Source organism: Loxodonta africana, unplaced genomic scaffold (genome assembly GCF_030014295.1).
Source record: "Loxodonta africana isolate mLoxAfr1 unplaced genomic scaffold, mLoxAfr1.hap2 scaffold_29, whole genome shotgun sequence".
Lineage (NCBI taxonomy): Eukaryota > Metazoa > Chordata > Mammalia > Proboscidea > Elephantidae > Loxodonta > Loxodonta africana.
Genome location: NW_026975011.1, coordinates 3,207,685 through 3,226,574, shown reverse-complemented (window position 1 = coordinate 3,226,574; position 18,890 = coordinate 3,207,685). Strand labels below are relative to the sequence as shown.

The window sequence follows — 18,890 nt, the reverse complement described above, 5'->3', positions numbered from 1 at the left end:
ATCTTTTACTAAGTAAAAGAGAAAAAAATAAAAACACCATGTAAGTTTTTTCTCAGAGGCTATTACTAGAAAAATTAAGGTTAAAGAAATTGGTACAAAAGGAAACAAGATATATAGATATATATATAGAGAGAGAGCACCCTGGTGGTGTAGTGGTTAAAGCACTCAAGTGCTAACCAAAAGATCAGGAGTTCAAACCCACCAAACACTCTGTGAGCAAAAGATGTTGCAGTCTGCTTCTGTAAAGATCGCAGCCTTGAAAACCCCATAGGGCAGTTCTACTCTGTCCGATAGGGTTGCTATGAGTCAAAATTGACTCAACGGCAATCAATATGTACATATATATACCATTGCAGTTGAGTTGATTCCGACACATAATGACCCTATAAGACAGAGTAGAACTGCCCCACAGGGTTTCCAAGGAACGGCTGATGGAGTCGAACTGCCAACATTTTGGTTAGCAGCCAAAAGCTTAACGAATGCACGACCAGGGCTATATATATATATATATATATATATTAATGTATTAAGTATATCTAAACATATGAGAAAGAATAGAAGGAAAACAGAAAAAAAAATTTTTTAAACTATCCTCATCACACCAAGTGTTCCCATTCCTTTCTACAAGCACATCTTTGAATCACGTATACACACTCTTTTATTTGCTAATATCCATATCTGGATAAAGGCCCAAATATTAAATTATGACATTTCTGTTTTGATAACGTGCCAAAAGTATTAAGGTAAATGAAGCTAAAAATTGTTGATAGCTCAAGGTTCTTACCCTGAGATCACAATTTGTGTAAACAGATCAAACAGGTGAATTATTAACACATTTTAGGTATAATTGTGCGTGTGTTTAGATGATTCAATTATTTCAACAATTTCAAAATAGCAACTTAAATTAACAGGAACATGTTTAATACTTAAGCTTTTAGGGCCATCTCCAAAGCTCAGTCTGGTGTCATCTCTGGCTTCTGAGAACCCAGCTAGTTACCCAATGATCTCGGCAGGTAGAGGGTAGAAGGCCGTTGAGATAAATATTCTAGGATCACGTCAGAGTAACTAAAGGTCTGACTCTGGCCAGAATTTACTCACATGAAGCTTCTTTTATAGAACAGCAAGAAATTAAGACATGTGAGAGTTTCAGCTTGGTTATTCCAAATGTAGAGGCAAGTAAACCAGGACCTGTACAAGCCAATAAATAGTCCTATTACTTAATGGGGAATTATTTTGATAGAACTCAATGGCAACAGGTAGAGTGTCTAATGATTTTCAAAAGAAATTTAAAACAGGTGCTCTAAGTGACAAGGACTTATATAGGAAAAAACCTTTGTGGTTGGCAGAGTAATTTAAATTTTCTCTAAATAGGAAAGATTGCCAAAAGACAGCCAGGAAAGCTATTTACAAAATCATTCAAGGGACTGTGCCTGCCATCTAGCTGTACTTTGAGCTTAATTTGAAAGGAGTTTCCAATCCACATCTTAGAAGAAGCATCATTAATAAGATACCTTCCTTTGGGTAATGGGCCTGTACTAAAAGAGGACAGAGTGCTATTTTCAAAAGCTGGAAATGCACCAACTTGCATCATTGGAATTGCATCCCTTTGAGGCTGAGTCTCTACTGACTAAGGAGCTGATCACCTTGCAGTGAATTCCCATTTAGCTCTCAGGGGTTGATCATCACTGGAACCAGACCAAGTTGATGATTCACAAGCACAAATACAGATCCTAGTATTAACCATTCGATTATTTACTCCAGGACTAAGCTCTGTCCTTAAATAACAGAATGACCACAACCATCTTTCTGCTTGATAATATAGATCCAAAAAAAAAAAAAAAGAAAAAAGAATACAACTTATTGGCCATCTAGCAGGGACCAGGACTGAATTTTTCTATGACCTAGCCTGATGATCTTTTCATCTTGTAACACTATCATTAAAATTATATCACATCTGACTTTGTGAATTCCAAAGTCAAGAAAGACCCTCTGTGCCTTGGGTTACTGGCACATTTCTATAATTACTTAGCATTTGATAGAATTTTTCCTTGATATTTTTAACATAATGCCTCAATTGCTTATAAGATTATGGCAGAATATATAATTATCTCATACAACAACTTTCTAATCTTCAATGGCAGCACACTGCTGGAACGAAGAAAGATGTTCTTGGATTATTCATTTTATATTTGAATGTTTATTGTAAGACTCATTGAGCCATATTTTCATCCCCTACTCTAGAAACAATATGAACAATTATTTTAAGGGCAAATAAAAAACATGGTGCAAGACTGGGTGTTTCATTCTGCTATGCGTAAGGTTGCTATGCATAGGAACTAGCTCCACAGCAAACAACGACAACAAAAAGCTGGTTAAAGACAAAAAAATAGTTTCTACTATTCAGGATTGAAAAAAGTATCTCAGCCAGGAAAAATAAGGATTAACTATCTCTTACTTCATAAGAAATTGTATTCTCAAATAACTTGTTTCCAATTTAGATATATTTCAGGTTATAGCTTTTATTCTTTTCTACCTTCATTAATAAAAAAGATACTAATACCCTACTTTTGCAACTTGTTCATTGGAGTTTACAACTTGGTAATTCATATATTTGACCTTGCACTTGGGAATTTGCAACTGTTTCATTGACATATTTGACCTTACACTTTGCAAGTCTCCTGAGAGGAAATTTTACAAAACATTATCCTCCCAGACGATGGACAACCTCTGCATTTGGATCATCTTTGCTAATCTACTACTATTACTCTACCTTCTCATCTAATGATTTATACATGGAGCCTTCTAACTAAGGTCCCTGAGTGGTGCAGATGGTTAAGCATTCAACTACGAGCAGGAAAGTTGGCCATTTGAACCCACCCAAAGGTTCCTTGGAAAACAGGCCTGGTGCTCTGCTTTTGAAAGGTCACAACCTTGAAAACTCTATGAGGCAGTTCTACTCTTATACACATGGGTCATCATGAGTCAGAATCAACTCAATGGCAACAAACAACAAAGAGACATGCTTTTCCTTATCACAGACAGGTATATTATCTACCTATTTATGTATTTCATGTATCTCTGTGCTATATATGTACACACACACTTCAAACAACTACACAAATCTACATCCAGTTATTGTCTTTTGCATCACTCCTTAATAAAACTATTTTCTTCATTATACTTATTTCTAACAAACTTACATTATTCATTTATTTGTTTACTTGTTTATTACTCATCTAATCCTTACTGGAATTTAAGTTCCACACAAACACGACTCTTGTCTATAGTGTTCTACACTATATGCCCAGTCTTTGGAACTGTCTGGCACACTGTAAGCACTGAACAATATTTCTTGGATAAAAAAATTGGGCAAAATTTCCTAAACTTAATTGGCCATACGGCCATTTTTCAAGTAATATATTGCATATAACACAGTATGCAATAACACTGGGAAAAACCCTTAAGAAACAATATTTACCTTTTCAAGATTCTGCCTTCATGCCCAAGCAGAGTATCAATTCACCTGCATGGTTGAGTTGCTTATTTTTCCTCCAAACTTCTCTCTTACTTTTGGGTCACTTTCTTTTAAATTCAACAATTATTTATTCATTCCTTGAGTCCATCGAATCCCTCTTTTTAAGTACACATATTCTCTTGAAGGGTAGTACATTTATGGGAATGAGATCATTTTCTCTGGCACAGGAATCAAGAGAGTGTGAGTAACATGGGAAGCTGAAGTCAAGAAACAGATGAAGGGAAGATAGAGGCTCTCTCAAAAACAATGGACGAAAGCCTCAAGGACAATCTTTATAAGGAGCAGGTCTGTGTTTTGATATTTTTGCATCATGCCAGGAAGCATTGTGTGAAGTGAAAAGAATAAAGGAGACATAGTCTAAAAATTTGACAGTGTTGCTTAACCTCGTTGAGATTTGTTTTCTTCTTGTAGAAAATGGGGCAAAGGCCTACTAACAATATTGTTATTGCTAGGTGCTGTCAAGTTGGTTCTGACTTATAGCAATCCCATGCACAGCAGAACGAAACACTGCCTCACCCTGTGCCATCCTCACAATCATTCTAACAATACTTGTGACTAGAATTAAGAGAGTTTTAGTATATAAAGAACCTAACAAAGTATATGCCTCAAAATTGGCCTTCCACAATGGTTAGCTCACTACCCTCACTTAGATAATGACTAATATTCTCACTGATTAAACCAAAGTATCCTCACACAGAAGATCCAAATATGATTTATCTTATTCATTTTAGGATAAACTTTGCACACTTCCTTTAAGTAAATAGAGAAAAGATTGAAGTTGTCAAAGATTTCATTTTACTTGGATTCACAATCAACACCCATGGAAGCAGCGGTCAGGAAATCAAAAGACGCATTGCATTGGGTAAATTTGCTGCAAATAAACTCTTTAAAGTGTTGAAAAGCAAAGGTGTCACCTTGAAGACTAAAGGGCGCCTGATCCAAGCCATGGTATTTTCAATCACATCATATGCATGTGAAAACTAGACAGAGAATAACGAAAACCGAAGAAAAACTGACGCCTTTGAATTGTGGTGTTGGCAAAGAATGTTAAATATACCATGGACTGCCAAAAGAATGAACAAATCTGTCTTGGAAGAAGTACAGCTAGAATGCTCCTTAGAAGACAGGATGGCGAGACTGCATTTTACATACTTTGGACATGTTGTCAGGAGGGATCAGTCCCTGGAGAAGCATATCATGCTTGGTAAAGTAGAGGGTCAGCAGAAAAGAGAAAGACCCTCAACAATATGCATTGATACAGTGGCTGCAACAGTGGGCTCAAGCATAACAATAGTTGTAAGGATGGCGCAGGACCGGGTGGTGATTCGTTCTGTGGTACTTAGGGTAGCTATGAGTCAGAGCTGACTTGACAGCACCTAACAACAACATAGTAACATAGAACGACCTGCATAAAAAAGCATTATTGCTGGAAAATATTGCTACATGAGAAAAATATCTGCAACAAATTTGACGTAATTTTTCCTGGAGGACAAATTGAATCATTAGGACTGAAAGTAAATTCCTTATACAGAGACATAAACATACCACAGAAAGTATATTTTATTTGCAAAGAGAATATGACTGAGATATAGAAGTTCTGGATTTAAATTCTGTACCTGAGATCTTAGATGTCTGACCTGAGGCAACTAAATTAACTAAACTTCTTTTAGCTTCAATTTGCTTCTCTGTAAGGTGGGCACATACTGAAGCTACCAATTGAGTACATAGATGAAATGACCTAACATTCATTTAATGTAAATACATTTACAGAGCAATAGCTTTGGAACCTTACTGTAAATCTTTGTGTTGAGATTAAATTAAAAAAAAAAAAAATGTTTACCTTCATTGTTTCAAATGGCTCCTCAAGTCTTGGTAAGAAAAAAAAGTCCTTTACAGTCATGAAAAACTGCATGCTACATCACATTTGAGAAAATAAGATCAAATTAAAGGTAAATTCAAAATGTCTGGCTTATATTTTGTGCTGAAAAAAATTTAGAAACATGATACAAATTGTTTCTTCTATTAGCGCCTCTTGTTTTTCTTGGTAGATTAGTGGTGAAAAACAACAACAAATCGGCAGTGGTTCTTTCATTCCCAGCTGTCTATCCTCCCCCCCCCACTCCCATATATCCAAGAACTTCTTTTCTCTTTTTTGCTTACTGCAGGCAAAACCAAATACACACACACACACACACACACACACAAAAAGAAGTCCTGAGACCAAGGTGCTGTGGAAAAGCCAATTTCACCCAAGTAACATACGATTGAAGAATTTCATAAAATAGTAGTGAGACTGGAGCAAAGTGTACTCTAGAATCACCGAACAAGGGACTTGCAGTCCTTTCTCTGATGTATATCCTGAATGTATGCACAATGAGCATTGGAATAAAGTACATGAAAAACTATCAAAAGCACCTATCAAAGGGCCTAACCACCATCAAATGCTCAATAAATGTTAGTTTCTGGGCCTTGTTTTGATCAGTGATCTGCAAAACTTGAAAATCCTCTTTCACAGTGTACCACAGATATGATCCTTCCTATCTATTTACATCATCACTTTCTGGCATAATGAACAGCCTAAGCTACCCTTGTCTTCAAAAAACTTCTCATGGCATTTTTTACCTCTGTGTTTCTCACTGTATAAATGATAGGGTTTAACATGGGGGTGAGAACTGCAAAAAAGACAGTTACCAACTTGTCCACTGGATAGGTGGTCACGGGACGCATGTAAGTGAATATACAGGGCACAAAGAAAAGTACAACTACAGTAAAATGGGAGCCACAGGTGGAGAGGGCTTTGTGCTGCCCTTCAGAGCCATGGGATTTCAGGGAGCACAGGATGACTATGTAGGAGATGAGTAGCATGGAAAAAATGAGCAAGCACATGGCCCCACTGTTGGCAGCCACCACCATTCCAGGTATATAGCTGTCTCTGCAGGCAAGCTTCAGCAGTGGGAAGAGGTCACACATGAAATGGTCAATGGTATTGGGACCGCAGAAGGGCAAGTTGATCACGAAGAGAATCTGCACTGTGGCATGAAGGATCCCACCAATCCAGGCCGCAACCACCAGGAGGTGGCAGAGTCCCTGTCGCATGATGGTAGTGTAGTATAGGGGCTTGCAGATGGCAACATAGTGGTCATAGGCCATGACAATGAGGAGGATGATTTCTGACCCTCCCAGGAAGTGTTCCACAAAGAGCTGAGCCAGGCAGCTGCCCAATGAGATGGTTCTCTTCTGGTAGAGCAGGTCAATGATCATTTTGGGGGTGGTGACGGAGGTGTAAGAGGCATCTATAAAGGACAAGTAGGTGAGAAAGAAGTACATGGGAGCCAAAAGTGTGGGGCTGAAGGAGATGGTGATGACAATAAGCAGATTGGTCAGCACAGTAAATAGGAAAATGTACAAAAAGACAATGAAAAGTATTTTCTGCAAGTGTGGATTCTGTGTGTGTCCCAGGAGAATAAATTCAGTCACATTGTTGGGAGGCATGAGACGATCCATTAAGGGAATGATGTCTTTCTGAGACCTGAATTACCTGCAAAAAGATAAAGAAAGATACCTAATTAATGGTGGAAGGGTTATAGTTTGAATTTCACAATATACAAATAGGGTAGTTGCCATAATTATGCAGCTTGTCCTTAGCACCCTTCACCACGGTAACTGGTTCAATTATTCTTTCCTGCTTCCTCCATGTGCTTTCTCCTTATTTTCAGAGACACCTAATCAACTATAAAGCATCTTCTATAGGGCAACAACTGATGTGTAATTTACTGAGAAAATACTCGGCAATATACATGAGGGGAACTGGATTCTCATCCGGCTTCTGCCTCCGTGTGACTTTGCTAAGTCCTTTCCCTACGCTTCTGAGCCCTCCTCTGCACCTGGGAGCTTAGTAATCGTAACTGTGAAATGTATCCTGGGAGCTTCTAAGTACTGCACACAGGTAAGAGTTATTCCTTCTTCCAGGAGAATTTGCATTCGAGCCCCCAGTTCTAACTGCAGAATGAAAGACATTATTGTCTCCTGGTCAAGAAATATCTATCATAAGGCGACAGATTAGGGAATTTTGTAACCAGTTGGAAACACCCACCACAAAACATATGCTCTTCATGTCTGTTTCCTTGCTGTGCCTACTAAAGTGTCAAAGAATGTCTGCAGTGTCTGGCACTTATCAAGTGATGAATGCTTGGTGAACTGACACTTTCTATACAACCCTGTGTAAGAATACACATGCTTTGCCAGTCTGTAAACCTAGGAACCCAAGTGCTCTCGTCCTTCCACTCTGTTTATTACTACTCTCTATGAGAAAAATAAACTTTTGGAAGGTAGTTGCATTCCAGTTTGATGTTTCCAGCAAATTTTGTGGGGTGAGTTGAAAATATTAATTGGCTCTACGAAACAGCATATTACCAGATCATTGACTGTCAAGATAGTTATAATTTTGGCTCATTAATACTGTTTATTTTATAAAATTATATTGCAATGTAATTTAACTTAGTTCCACTCAGTAAAATTACAGCCTTAATAAAATCAGATAAAACGACCAACCAACCAAACCTCTTGGATAAGTTTTCAGCCCACGAAGCTCTATCAAGAAAAGGGAATCCTTATTTCCAAAGTTTTAAGAATAGAATTTTAAGTTGGAGAAGAGAAAGAAATATATTTTTGGTAAGATAAATAAAATATTGAATATATATGAATATATACATGCATATATATATAATATATGTACATACAAACCTATAAAATCTACTTATTACATGTTCACTCATTCAATAGATATTTATTAGACTCTCATTATGTGCATTAATATATGTGTTTGACTACATGAAGTCATGAAAAAAGTCCTTGTTACTGTTTTAGTGATACCTCTCCCTAGCACTTTATTAGCAAAGAGCAATGGCTCATCCATCCATGAGATGAATGATCCTCCTATGTCTTTTGTGCTCCTGCTATATGAATTCTTATGCCTTCTTCTCCCATCCTGCCCAGCAGGTCCATCATCCATCACTCTTAGTTACAAGATTTTGCATTATTTATAAAGCGAGGATAATCATCCCATATTTGGAAGCATAAAGTTCCCAGAGAAAAGAAAAGGGAAAATATAAAGTAAAATTTATTCTGTAAAAATTATGTATTTTCTTTTCAAAGATAATCAGGTAAAGGGCTTTTATTTTTTAATTAGCCAAGATGAAAATCTTACACCTATGTGAAAACACAGTGCAGCAGCTTCTCTGCAATTTCCTTATTGCGAAGTGGACTCCCCCCAAAAAAGTAAAATGTACATAATGGAAAAATAAGGCATTATGTATAAAAAGTAGTTTAAAAATAGCTATGAAGAAATAGAAATCACTGCCTTTTTTATTTGGTGCAATAATCTCCTAGGAATAATTTTTTTTTTTTATGAATAAACCCTTGAAAACATTTTAAAAGGAGAAAAATTGTTATGTACAAATATGTTCAACACAATTATTAATAAACCAATAAAAAATAAAACTGTATGACATGTGCAGCATTAGAAAAACGGTGAGGCCAAATATTTTGCATTTCATGGAATGGTGTATAACTTTTAAAAGGGATTTTTTTTTTTTTTAAGAATTGTGTAATGTCATAGGAAAACTCTTCTCATCATTTAAGTGGGACAATTTGCATCTGAATTTGGACATCTAATTTGATTCTAACTAATTTAAATATATTTCAATTGAAAGAAAGGAAAATAATTTGAAATGTTGTTATTTGGTTGTGGGAGGTGGGGTGGAAGGTGACCATACAGTTTTAAGGTCCGTTTAAATCTGAGATTCTATAATTATATTCTTTTCTCAAAAAAAAAAAAAAAAAAATTCTCACCTATGAACTTATCTGACACAGCTTCCTGCCCAGGGCCCCAAGCCACTGTTAAATCACCCAGACAGAAATAAGAAATAAGTAAAGTTGTAAGATTTAAAGTGCCAATAGCTCAGCTACAATAAATCTCTTTGCTGATTTATAAATGGCACCTTTGAATAATGCCTTTCTCTTGAGGCTTAAAAATGTTACTACATATCCTATTTGCAGGCAACTTCTCTGAAGTTTCTTAGCTGTAGCTAATGAGACCTCAGGAGTATTTCATCATCATTAGCAGAACTTGCCAACCACCCAATTATTTCCAGTTACCTAACTGAACATCAGAGAACTTTTATAAGAATCCATCTTTAATTTTTAAATTCTTCCCTAAGTCTACAAGAAGAAAAATCACATGACAAGAGAAAAAAATGAGTTGACCACTTAAGAATAAATGAAAAGATATTAGAATCTGGATATTTTGATAACAAATTAGCTTAGTGGGCAGTTTCTAGGTGTTTGGCATTATATAAACAGCTGCTATCTTAGTTATCTAGTGCTGCTATAAAAGAAATGCCACAAGTGGAGAGCCTCAACAAAGAGAAATTTATTCTCTCCTAGTCTAGGAGGATAGAAGTCCAAATTCTGAGTGCCAACTCTAAGGTAAGGCTTTCTTTCTCTGTGGGTTCTGGAGGAAGCTCCTTATCATCAATCTTCCCGTAGTCTAGGAGCTTCTCTGTGCAGGAACCTCAGGTCCAAAGATTGCACTCTGCTCCTGGCATTGCTTTCTTGGTGGTATGAATTTCCCAGGTCTCTCTGCTCACTTCTTTCTTTTCTATCTCAAAAGAGATTGTCTCAAGACACAATCCAATCTTGTAGATTAAGTCCTGCCTCATTAACATAACTGCCACTAATCCCATCTCATTAATATCCTAGAGATAGGATTTAAAACACATAGGAAAATCACATTAGATGACAAAATGATGGACAATCACACAATACTGGGAGTCATGGCCTAGCCAAATTAATACACATTCAATTCAATCCATGATATTCCACACTTTGGCCCCAAAAACTTCATGTTCTCACCACACGTAAACCACATTCACCCCATTGTATCATAGCAAAAGTCTTAAGCCACTCCAAGTCCCAAGTCCAAAAATTCTTCCTCATTTGCGAAATCTAGAATAGAAGCTATCTGCTTCCAAAGTACAATGGTGGAACAGGCACAAATTAAACATTTCCATTACAAATGTAAGAAATTGGAAGGAAAGAAAGGATAATAGGCACCATGTAAGTCAGCAGAACACATTACATTTGCCCTTAAGGCTTTGAAAATAATCCTCTGTTCTCTGAGACCATTTACACAAAGGCCCTATCCTCCAGATCTAGCTATTGGCCATGCTTTCTGGATTCTGAGTGGAGGTCCCTCGGCCCTGGGCCTCTGTTCCACCTTCCAGGCCCACTGGGACAGCAACTCTGCTCCTTCAGCTTTAGGCACACCATTCTCCTAGTCCATCTGAGTGGTGACTCCACTCTTAGAAATACCAGGGGCCATGGCTCCACCCTCTGAGACCCCAGAGGTTGTGGCCATACCCTTTGAGACTGAGGCAGCTTGTTTTCCTGTGTTCCTTGTCTTTTCAGCTTCTGCCTCCTGGTTTCTTGTCCTCTCAGCCCCTAGGGCCTCACAACCCATATCTGCCCTGCTGGGGAAAGATTTCCAAAGCTCTGTAGCTCCACTGATAAGTATCTGGAGGCACCCCACACTGCCAAGAAGCCTACTGCCAAAGACCGTCAGCTCTTGCACTTCGTGGGTGGGCTCCAGTGTCATCTCATGCTGGACTCCTTGTTCTGCCACTGCTGGTTCTCTGCCACTGCTTCTTGCCATCTGTGCCATCTCCAGTGTAACAGCTCTCTTCATTTTCCTCTGAATCCTCTATACATTCACTGTTTCAAAACTTCTTCCACATTTTAGGTATCTCTTAGAGCAGCACCCCACTCTTGGTACCAAATTCTTAGTTATCTATTGCTGCTATAACGGAAATACCACAAATGGATGGCTTTAACAAAGAGAAATTCATTCTCTCACAATCTGGGAGGCTAGAAGGCCAAATTCAGGGTTCCAGCTCTAAGGGAAGACTTTCTCTGTCCTTGGGTTCTGGACAAAGGTCCTTGTCATCAATCTTCCTGTGGTCTAGGAGCTTCTCTGTGCAGGAATCACAGGTCCAAAGATGTGCTGTGCCTCTGGCTTTGCTTTCTTGGTGGTATGAGACCCCCATGTCTCTCTGCTCACCTCTGTCTTTTCTATCTCAAAAGAGGATGGCTCAAGACACAATCTAATCTTGTAGATTGAGTCCTGCCTCATTAACATAACTGCCATTAACCCCATCTCTTAACGTCATAGGGACAGGATTTACAACACATGGGAAAATCACATCAGATGACAAAATGGAGGAAAATCACACAATACTGGGAATCATGACCTATCCAAATTGATACACATGTTTTTGGGAAACACAATTCAATCCATGACATGTATGTAACTATCTGACTTTTTAATTCTTCGCTATAATATTTTGTGTCTTTATCAAGCTACCCTTTGTGTTGTTCATAATTTTTAAGTGTTGTATTCAGGTATGCAGGAAGAGACAGATATGATCCCTTCATACTGAGTACATTGTTAAGTACTTCCTCACAGCAGTTGATTCTCTAATCGCGGAATTAGACTAATATGATAATGAGGAAAAATTTCATATCTTGAATTATTTATACACAGAAGTAGTTGATACACTGAGCCATTTTCTGCAGCCTTTTAAATTGAGTCAAACATTAGCCCTATGTAATGGGAATGACACAGCTATCAATATTCACATTGTATAACCAGGAAAACTAAGACAGGGAATCAGAAAATTGACTGCCAAGGTAAAAGAAGAAACTAATCCTCCTGAATCCTGGTTCAGGATTCTTATTCTTAGATTATTGTTTTACAGCAGAAGTGTCATGGCACATTTATGTTGACATCCATTTTGAGTATATTACAAGTCACCTATTAAAAATAATAAAATGCCAATGTTTGAAAAATTACTTTTAAAAACAAAATAAATTCAGTTCAGAAACATTCCTATATGGGACCACATTTATTCACCTATGTTCAACTGTGCTGTTTAAATAAAAGGAAAAATAAATTGTGTTTAGCTTCTGAATTGGTTCAAGAGGGTACAGTCACTGTGAGCAGCATGTGTAGTGGGAGAAAAATAATTTAAGAAAGCTGTCTGTGCCCATGTGACTAAACTGATTTTGATTAAACATCTGACTATTATAGTGCTTGTCATGGCAGGTTCTATAGTTTGACAGGGGATGTGAAACTATACAAAGAACTCTAATGAATATGGATTTCCATCTGTGAAAATGTCTTCAACTTTGTCTTTCAACTCTGGAATGAAAGTACAGAATCAGAATTAGTCAAATTAACATGTACTTCCAAGGTCATTTTGCCCATTCTCCTAAAAGATTGAAATCCATTCACAGTGACCCATTAAATTGTCATCTAATCTCTACTAAGCAACTAAAGTGGTGAGGAGAGAGATTTCTTTAGACTCCCTTACACCTGTCTAGTCTAGTTCTGCGTGGCTTAGAGTAGTATGAAATAGAGAAAGGGCAGAGTCTACGGTTGTTGTTGTTAGTTGCCTTCAATTTGGCTCCAACTCATGGCAACCCTATGTGTAATGGAACAAAACACCATCCAGTCTTTCACCATCTTCAAAATCTTTGATATATTTAAAACCTTTTTTTGGCTATTGTGACAATCCATCTTATTGAGGGCTTCCCTTGTTTTCACTGACCCTCTACTTTACCAAAAAAGATGTCCTTTCTAGCAGTTGGTTTTTCCTGATGATGTGTTAAAAGTAAGCAATGAAAACTTTCATCATCTTTATTTCTAAGGAGCATTCTGATTGTATTTATTCTAAGACTGTTTTGTTTACTTTTCTTGCAGTCCAACGTATATTCAGTATTCTTCACCAACACCACAGTTTGAATACATCAATTCTTCCATGGAAAAAAAATTAGGTTTAAATCAGTCAGGGTTGGCTCTGAAGGTAATTTTTCAAAAGGGGTGTTCCTGAAGCTATACCAGAAAAGCTTGTTTCCAGAACACAATTCCAAGGAAAGAGTGGAAAAAACACTGGATAGACAGTAACATGGATTTTCAAACTGGAAGATAAATTAGAATAAAAACAGGAGAAATCAAATACGCATCAGATCACAGTTGGGAAGAAACCAGTTGAGCTACAGTTTCATGTTTGACAGATTTAGGGACTGATTCCACACCAAAAAGAAGTGGGACTGCCAAAGTGTTCATCTTACGGCCAACTTCATACATTTCAATCAGCAGAGGTCCATGTTTTCAAGGCAATAAAACCTTCAAGAGCAGAGGTCTTATCCTCAATTGTTTAGTCCAGGCCAAAGATCCTTTCATCAAAGGAAAACATCTCCTGAGCTGTTTACCAAAAATAGAAATGTTTAAGGTGGTGGGCTGTGGCCAACTCTTGGCCTGTAGAAATATAATTGCTTATGACTCTTCCAATTTTACTTCTTCCAAATGAAGTAGAATTAAATAAAACAATATTTAAGGAAATAAAAATGGAATGAACAGAATCAAAGAGCTTGGGAACACCTCCTAAGTTATCTAAGTAAACTACCTATAAATATAGGGAGACCTATATAAGATCATATAATGAAATGGGGGCACCCCAAAAAAAACCCACTGCCATCGCACAGTAAGGAAAAAAAAAACCAGTGTCTACTGATCCTGAAGCTGGTGTTCTTACCCTCCACTGTGTTTCACAGTCATAATATCTTGCTAATTATTGTTGCATCTTAGAATCCTCTGACTTCTCGAATAAAATGTATGATACCCATGAGGTGGGAGGCTAGAACACTATGTCAAAGTGTCCTATAAAGACATCTATGGCATACATTCATCTCGTGGTTGCAAACTTTGTTTTTTAAAAGAACCAAAACTTATTTGCAACAAAGTCTTATGAGTTAAGTAAGTTCTTTAGCTGAGAAATCTTCCCTTGACCAACTGAGGAGTAATGATTTCTCTTTTCTTGTACGCCTTATGCTTAAGCCATCTCTGGAAGCAGTTTGCAAAGAGAAGTCTCAGATATATACTTAATAATGTTAGATTCAAGTAACAACATAGTGAATTTTTAATAGTTAAATTGATATGTTACACAGTGTTTGGGGGGAAAAAAAGAACAGCACGTAATTACCACTAAGGAGCCATGGTGACCCAGTGATTAAGAGCTAAGTCTGTTAACCAAATGTCAGCAGTTTGAATCCACCAGCTGCTCCTTGGAAACCCTATGGGGCTCTTCTACTCTGTCCTATAGGATCTCTGTGACTCAGAATCAACTCAATGGCAATGGGTTTTTTGTTTTTTTCTTTGTTTAAATGATTTTAAACCTAACAAAATGTCACTTCCTATGACACATGGAGCCCTGGTGGAGTAGTGGTTAAGAGTTTGGCTGCTAAACAAAAGGTAAGTAGTTCAAATATATCAGTCTCTCTTTGGACTATAGGGTACTATAGGGTTGCTGTGTGTCAGAATCAACTTGATGGCAACAAGTATGACATAAAATTAAAAAATATATATTTAAAAAAAACAGACCATAACTAAGTATAACTAAGTACTAGCACAAAAGAATTATATGTATAATGAAAAAGTCACAGGATGTGAAGTGAGAATATTTGAGCTCAAGGCTGATTTATTTGTTCTATGATCTAATTATTTAAATTTTATGACCCACCTACTTTTTTTCCAGTAAAATAATAACATTAACTAAATTTCAATGTTATAGGGTCATTGTGACCACCAAAGGACACTTTAAAATTTCACTTAGGTTTAAATACAATGAATTTTTATTACTGACAGCTTTTACTTGTCAGAACAAGAAACCCACATAATTTTAAACATTGGTATATTGTCAGTGTGCTGAGAGAGTATTAGCAAGTATTTTCTTTCTAAACTGTATTCTGCACTGTCCTAGATACCAGTAGCCACTATGGGTTCTGAAGTAACAACAGCTTCCATGTGCAAGTCAGTTATACAACTCTGCAATTAGAGAAGAGAATTTGCAATTTGTAACAAAGCAAGAAAGGCTTCGATATAAAATAAAGGCTGCCTTTGATCCTGATACAATTTGAAATGGTTGAAAGAATATGGGATTTGTAATTAGAACAAATGCAGATTCAAATAGCTCTGCCTCTGACCTTGGGCTGATTATTTAGCCCTTTTTAACTTAATTTTTATCACCTGTAAATCAGAATAATTGTTGCAAACTGCGATGTGAAGGATCACTTTTGTGTGGCCTCTCTAGCCGCGGTCTTGTAACCCCCAGCAGCACTCCGTGGTAGGATAATGGTGGTCCACCAAAGGGATTGGTCAGTTTTGCTCCCCAGCTGGGCTTGAAATGAGCCACATCAAATGGGGTAAAGAAGAGATCCCACTGCCACCAAAGATTAACAGCCAGAAGCCAGCACATCCTTTGGACCTGGGGTTCCTGTGCTAAGAAGCTCCTAGAAGAAAGAGACCAACAGAGACAACGAGCTATAACCCTGAAGATGGTGAGAAGTGGTGGGAAGAAAGAACTGACAGGTGAAGGCTTGGTGGGCTTCCTGGCCCATGAAGAAAGTTGAGTGCCTTTGGGTAGACGCCTAGGACCAGGGAGAGGTGTGCCTGTGAACACAGCTGGGAAGAGGCTGCCCTGATGGAAGAGCTGTATCTTGAATGTTCTTGGGCCTGAATTGTAACTGTTACTTCCCTAATAAACACCATAATCGTGAGTATTGTCTGTGAGTTCTGTGTGGCCATTGCAATGGATTACCGAACCCAGCAGAGAAGTAGAGAGTGTCATGCAGGGACAGTTGGTATCAAAATTAGTAAAGATGGCAGAGAAAGGAGTCATATCTGACTTCCGCAAGGAATCAGGCTTGGGCTGTTGGCTTTGATTCTCCTTTCCCCTTGTGAAGTTAGAGGAGGTCAGACACAACCTCCATGCCATTCTTGTGCAAAGGTTCTATGGCAGTTAAGTGATACAGGTGGGAAAGAGGTATATATATACATATATATATGCATATATATATATATATATATATACGCACATACACACAAACCCACATATATATTAACATAAAAATGTAAAGATTATGATAGAAATAAAATCTTCATATTGGGTCATTTATTATCTGAAATTACATTTCTTTTCAGTAACATTTTGATGGCATTTTTTACTTCTGCATTCCTTACTGTGTAGATAATGAGATTTAACATGGGAGTGACAAGGGTATAGAATACAGTTATGCCTTTATCCATGGAGAAGGTGGCTACTGGTCGCATATACATAAAAATACAGGGCACAAAGAACAAGACAACAACAGTGATGTGGGAGGTACAGGTAGAGAGGGCCTTTTTCCTTCCTGCAGAGCTGTGAATCCTCAACGAATGCAGGATGAAGACATAGGATACCAACAACATTACAAAGGTAATCACAGACATTATCCCACCATTGGCAGCAATCAGGAGACCAAAAAGGAAATTGTCTGTGCAGGCAAGTTGTATCAGGGGGAAGACGTCACACGTGAAGTGATCCATAATGTTGGGGCCACAGAATGGGAGCCAGAAAGTGACAAGAATCTGTCCAATAGAGTGGACAAAACCCACTGTCCAAGACACCCCCACCAAAAGGCAGCATACATGGTGGTTCATGATGGTCACATAGTGCAGAGGTCTACAGATGGCCACGTAACGGTCATAGGCCATGACCACAAGGAGGGCAACCTCAGAACCACCTAAGAAATGTTCAATAAAGATCTGTGTCATGCAGCCACTGAAGGAGATGGTTTTTGTCTCAGAGAGCAAGTCAGCTAGCATTTTAGGAAGTATGGAAGAGGAGTAGCAGGCATCTATCAAAGATAAGAAGGCCAGGAAGAAATTCATTGGGGATTTCAATGCCTGACTGCAGATTATGGTGACCACAATGAGCAGGTTTCCTGAGACAGTGACAATGTAGGTGATAAGCAAAACAACAACTAGAATTCTCTGCACCTGAGGATTCTGTGTAAGTCCTATTAGAATTAAGTCAGTCACATTCATCCTGTTTTCTTCCGTTTCAGTGCTGATGATGAACACAGATATTGGGATTATCCTGTAAAGACAACATTTTTAAAGCAGGGTGATAAGCATTTCATATTTTGTGTTTTCAAATAAGACCAAAGCATTTTAATAAATAAACTCTTTTCCTTCATGGCATACAGGAAGAGAAAAAACATGCTTTTTCTATTTTACAAAAAGATTAGAACCATTGAGGCTGTCTAATCCAGCTTCTATTGATACTGGAATCCCATCTACAACATCTTGTGACAAGTGGTCACTGGGCATTTGCTGGAGGACATCGAGGCATAGGGACCTCATCACATTATAAATTCCTTCTCAGCCAGCAAGAAATGTTAGAGAACTCATATATGTGTGTGTGTGTGAATCCCTGGTGGTACAATGGCTAAGCACTCAGTTGCTAAACAAAATGTTGGCACTTCAAACCTACCAGTATTTCTGTGGGAGAAAAGACCTGACCATCTGCTCCCATAAAGATTTCAGCCTAGAATACCCTATGGGGCAGTTCTACTGTGTAAATTATGGTTGCTGTGTGTCAGAATCAATCACACAACACACAATTAAAATGACACACACACATATATACACACAAGTGTGTGTTTGTGTAAATATATATATATATATATATATATCTGTATACAAGAAGCCCTGGTGGAGCAGTAGTTAAGAGGTATGGCTGCTAACCAACTACTGATTCTGGTTTCACACACTGTTGATACACAGATTAAGACCAAACCACCTGGCTCTTCCTTTCAAGAGCCCTTTAAATAAGCCACAGAGAAGCAAAGCTGTATCTGCCTTCTTCACCTCTTTATCCCCAGATCTACTTTAATGTTTGACTCAGAGTGGTAGTCAATAAATATTAAGAGTGCAAGCAAGTTGGAAGACAGTTTACTTATTTCTCCTGTGTTTTCTTTTTCCAAAATAGGAGTGTTCACCATCTTACCTAGAAAAACAATTAAATAAAGTGTTGGAAAGTGAGCTAGATATACTCCTCTCAGCCCTTCAGATCTATTCTCACTCTTCTCCTCCATGGTGGGCTTCCATGGTGTTCCTCAACGAGGCCTCCTTCTTCTCTGACCAACAGAAAGTGCTAGATAAATGTTAGGAGGACAGGGTGGGAAGAAAAGAATGTCAGGGTTTATTCTCCTGGGTCACTCCCGTGGTTTATCAGTAACAGGGTACCTTTAACTAGGGTTACAGCTCTTGTTGGGTGGATATCTCCTACTGTTATATTCCCTTTTGTAGTAATTTCTTCCCCTTATTCCCTCAGGCCTCCTGGTGGTAATGATTTCCTACTGGTAGCTAGCCCTGGCAAGCTTTATCATCACCCTTAATTAATTTCCTTCATACCTT

At 37.9% G+C, this 18,890-nt stretch overlaps 2 protein-coding genes across 2 annotated transcripts; both read right to left on the bottom strand.

Annotated features, from left to right (window-relative positions):
* Window positions 1–1,983: 1,983 nt before the first annotated feature.
* Window positions 1,984–7,648, bottom strand: LOC135229439 (olfactory receptor 4C3D-like). Its single transcript, XM_064279018.1, has one exon. The coding sequence runs from the start codon at window positions 7,037–7,039 to the stop codon at window positions 6,113–6,115; it is 927 nt and encodes a 308-aa protein (XP_064135088.1). The 5' UTR covers window positions 7,040–7,648; the 3' UTR covers window positions 1,984–6,112.
* A 4,388-nt stretch (window positions 7,649–12,036) lies between these two features.
* Window positions 12,037–18,475, bottom strand: LOC135229372 (olfactory receptor 4C3D-like). The gene is made up of 2 exons (XM_064278977.1): window positions 18,342–18,475; window positions 12,037–17,568 (listed from the first exon to the last, which is right to left on the bottom strand). The coding sequence occupies exons 1-2, from the start codon at window positions 18,473–18,475 to the stop codon at window positions 16,599–16,601; spliced, it is 1,104 nt and encodes a 367-aa protein (XP_064135047.1). The 3' UTR covers window positions 12,037–16,598.
* Between the last annotated feature and the right edge of the window lie 415 nt (window positions 18,476–18,890).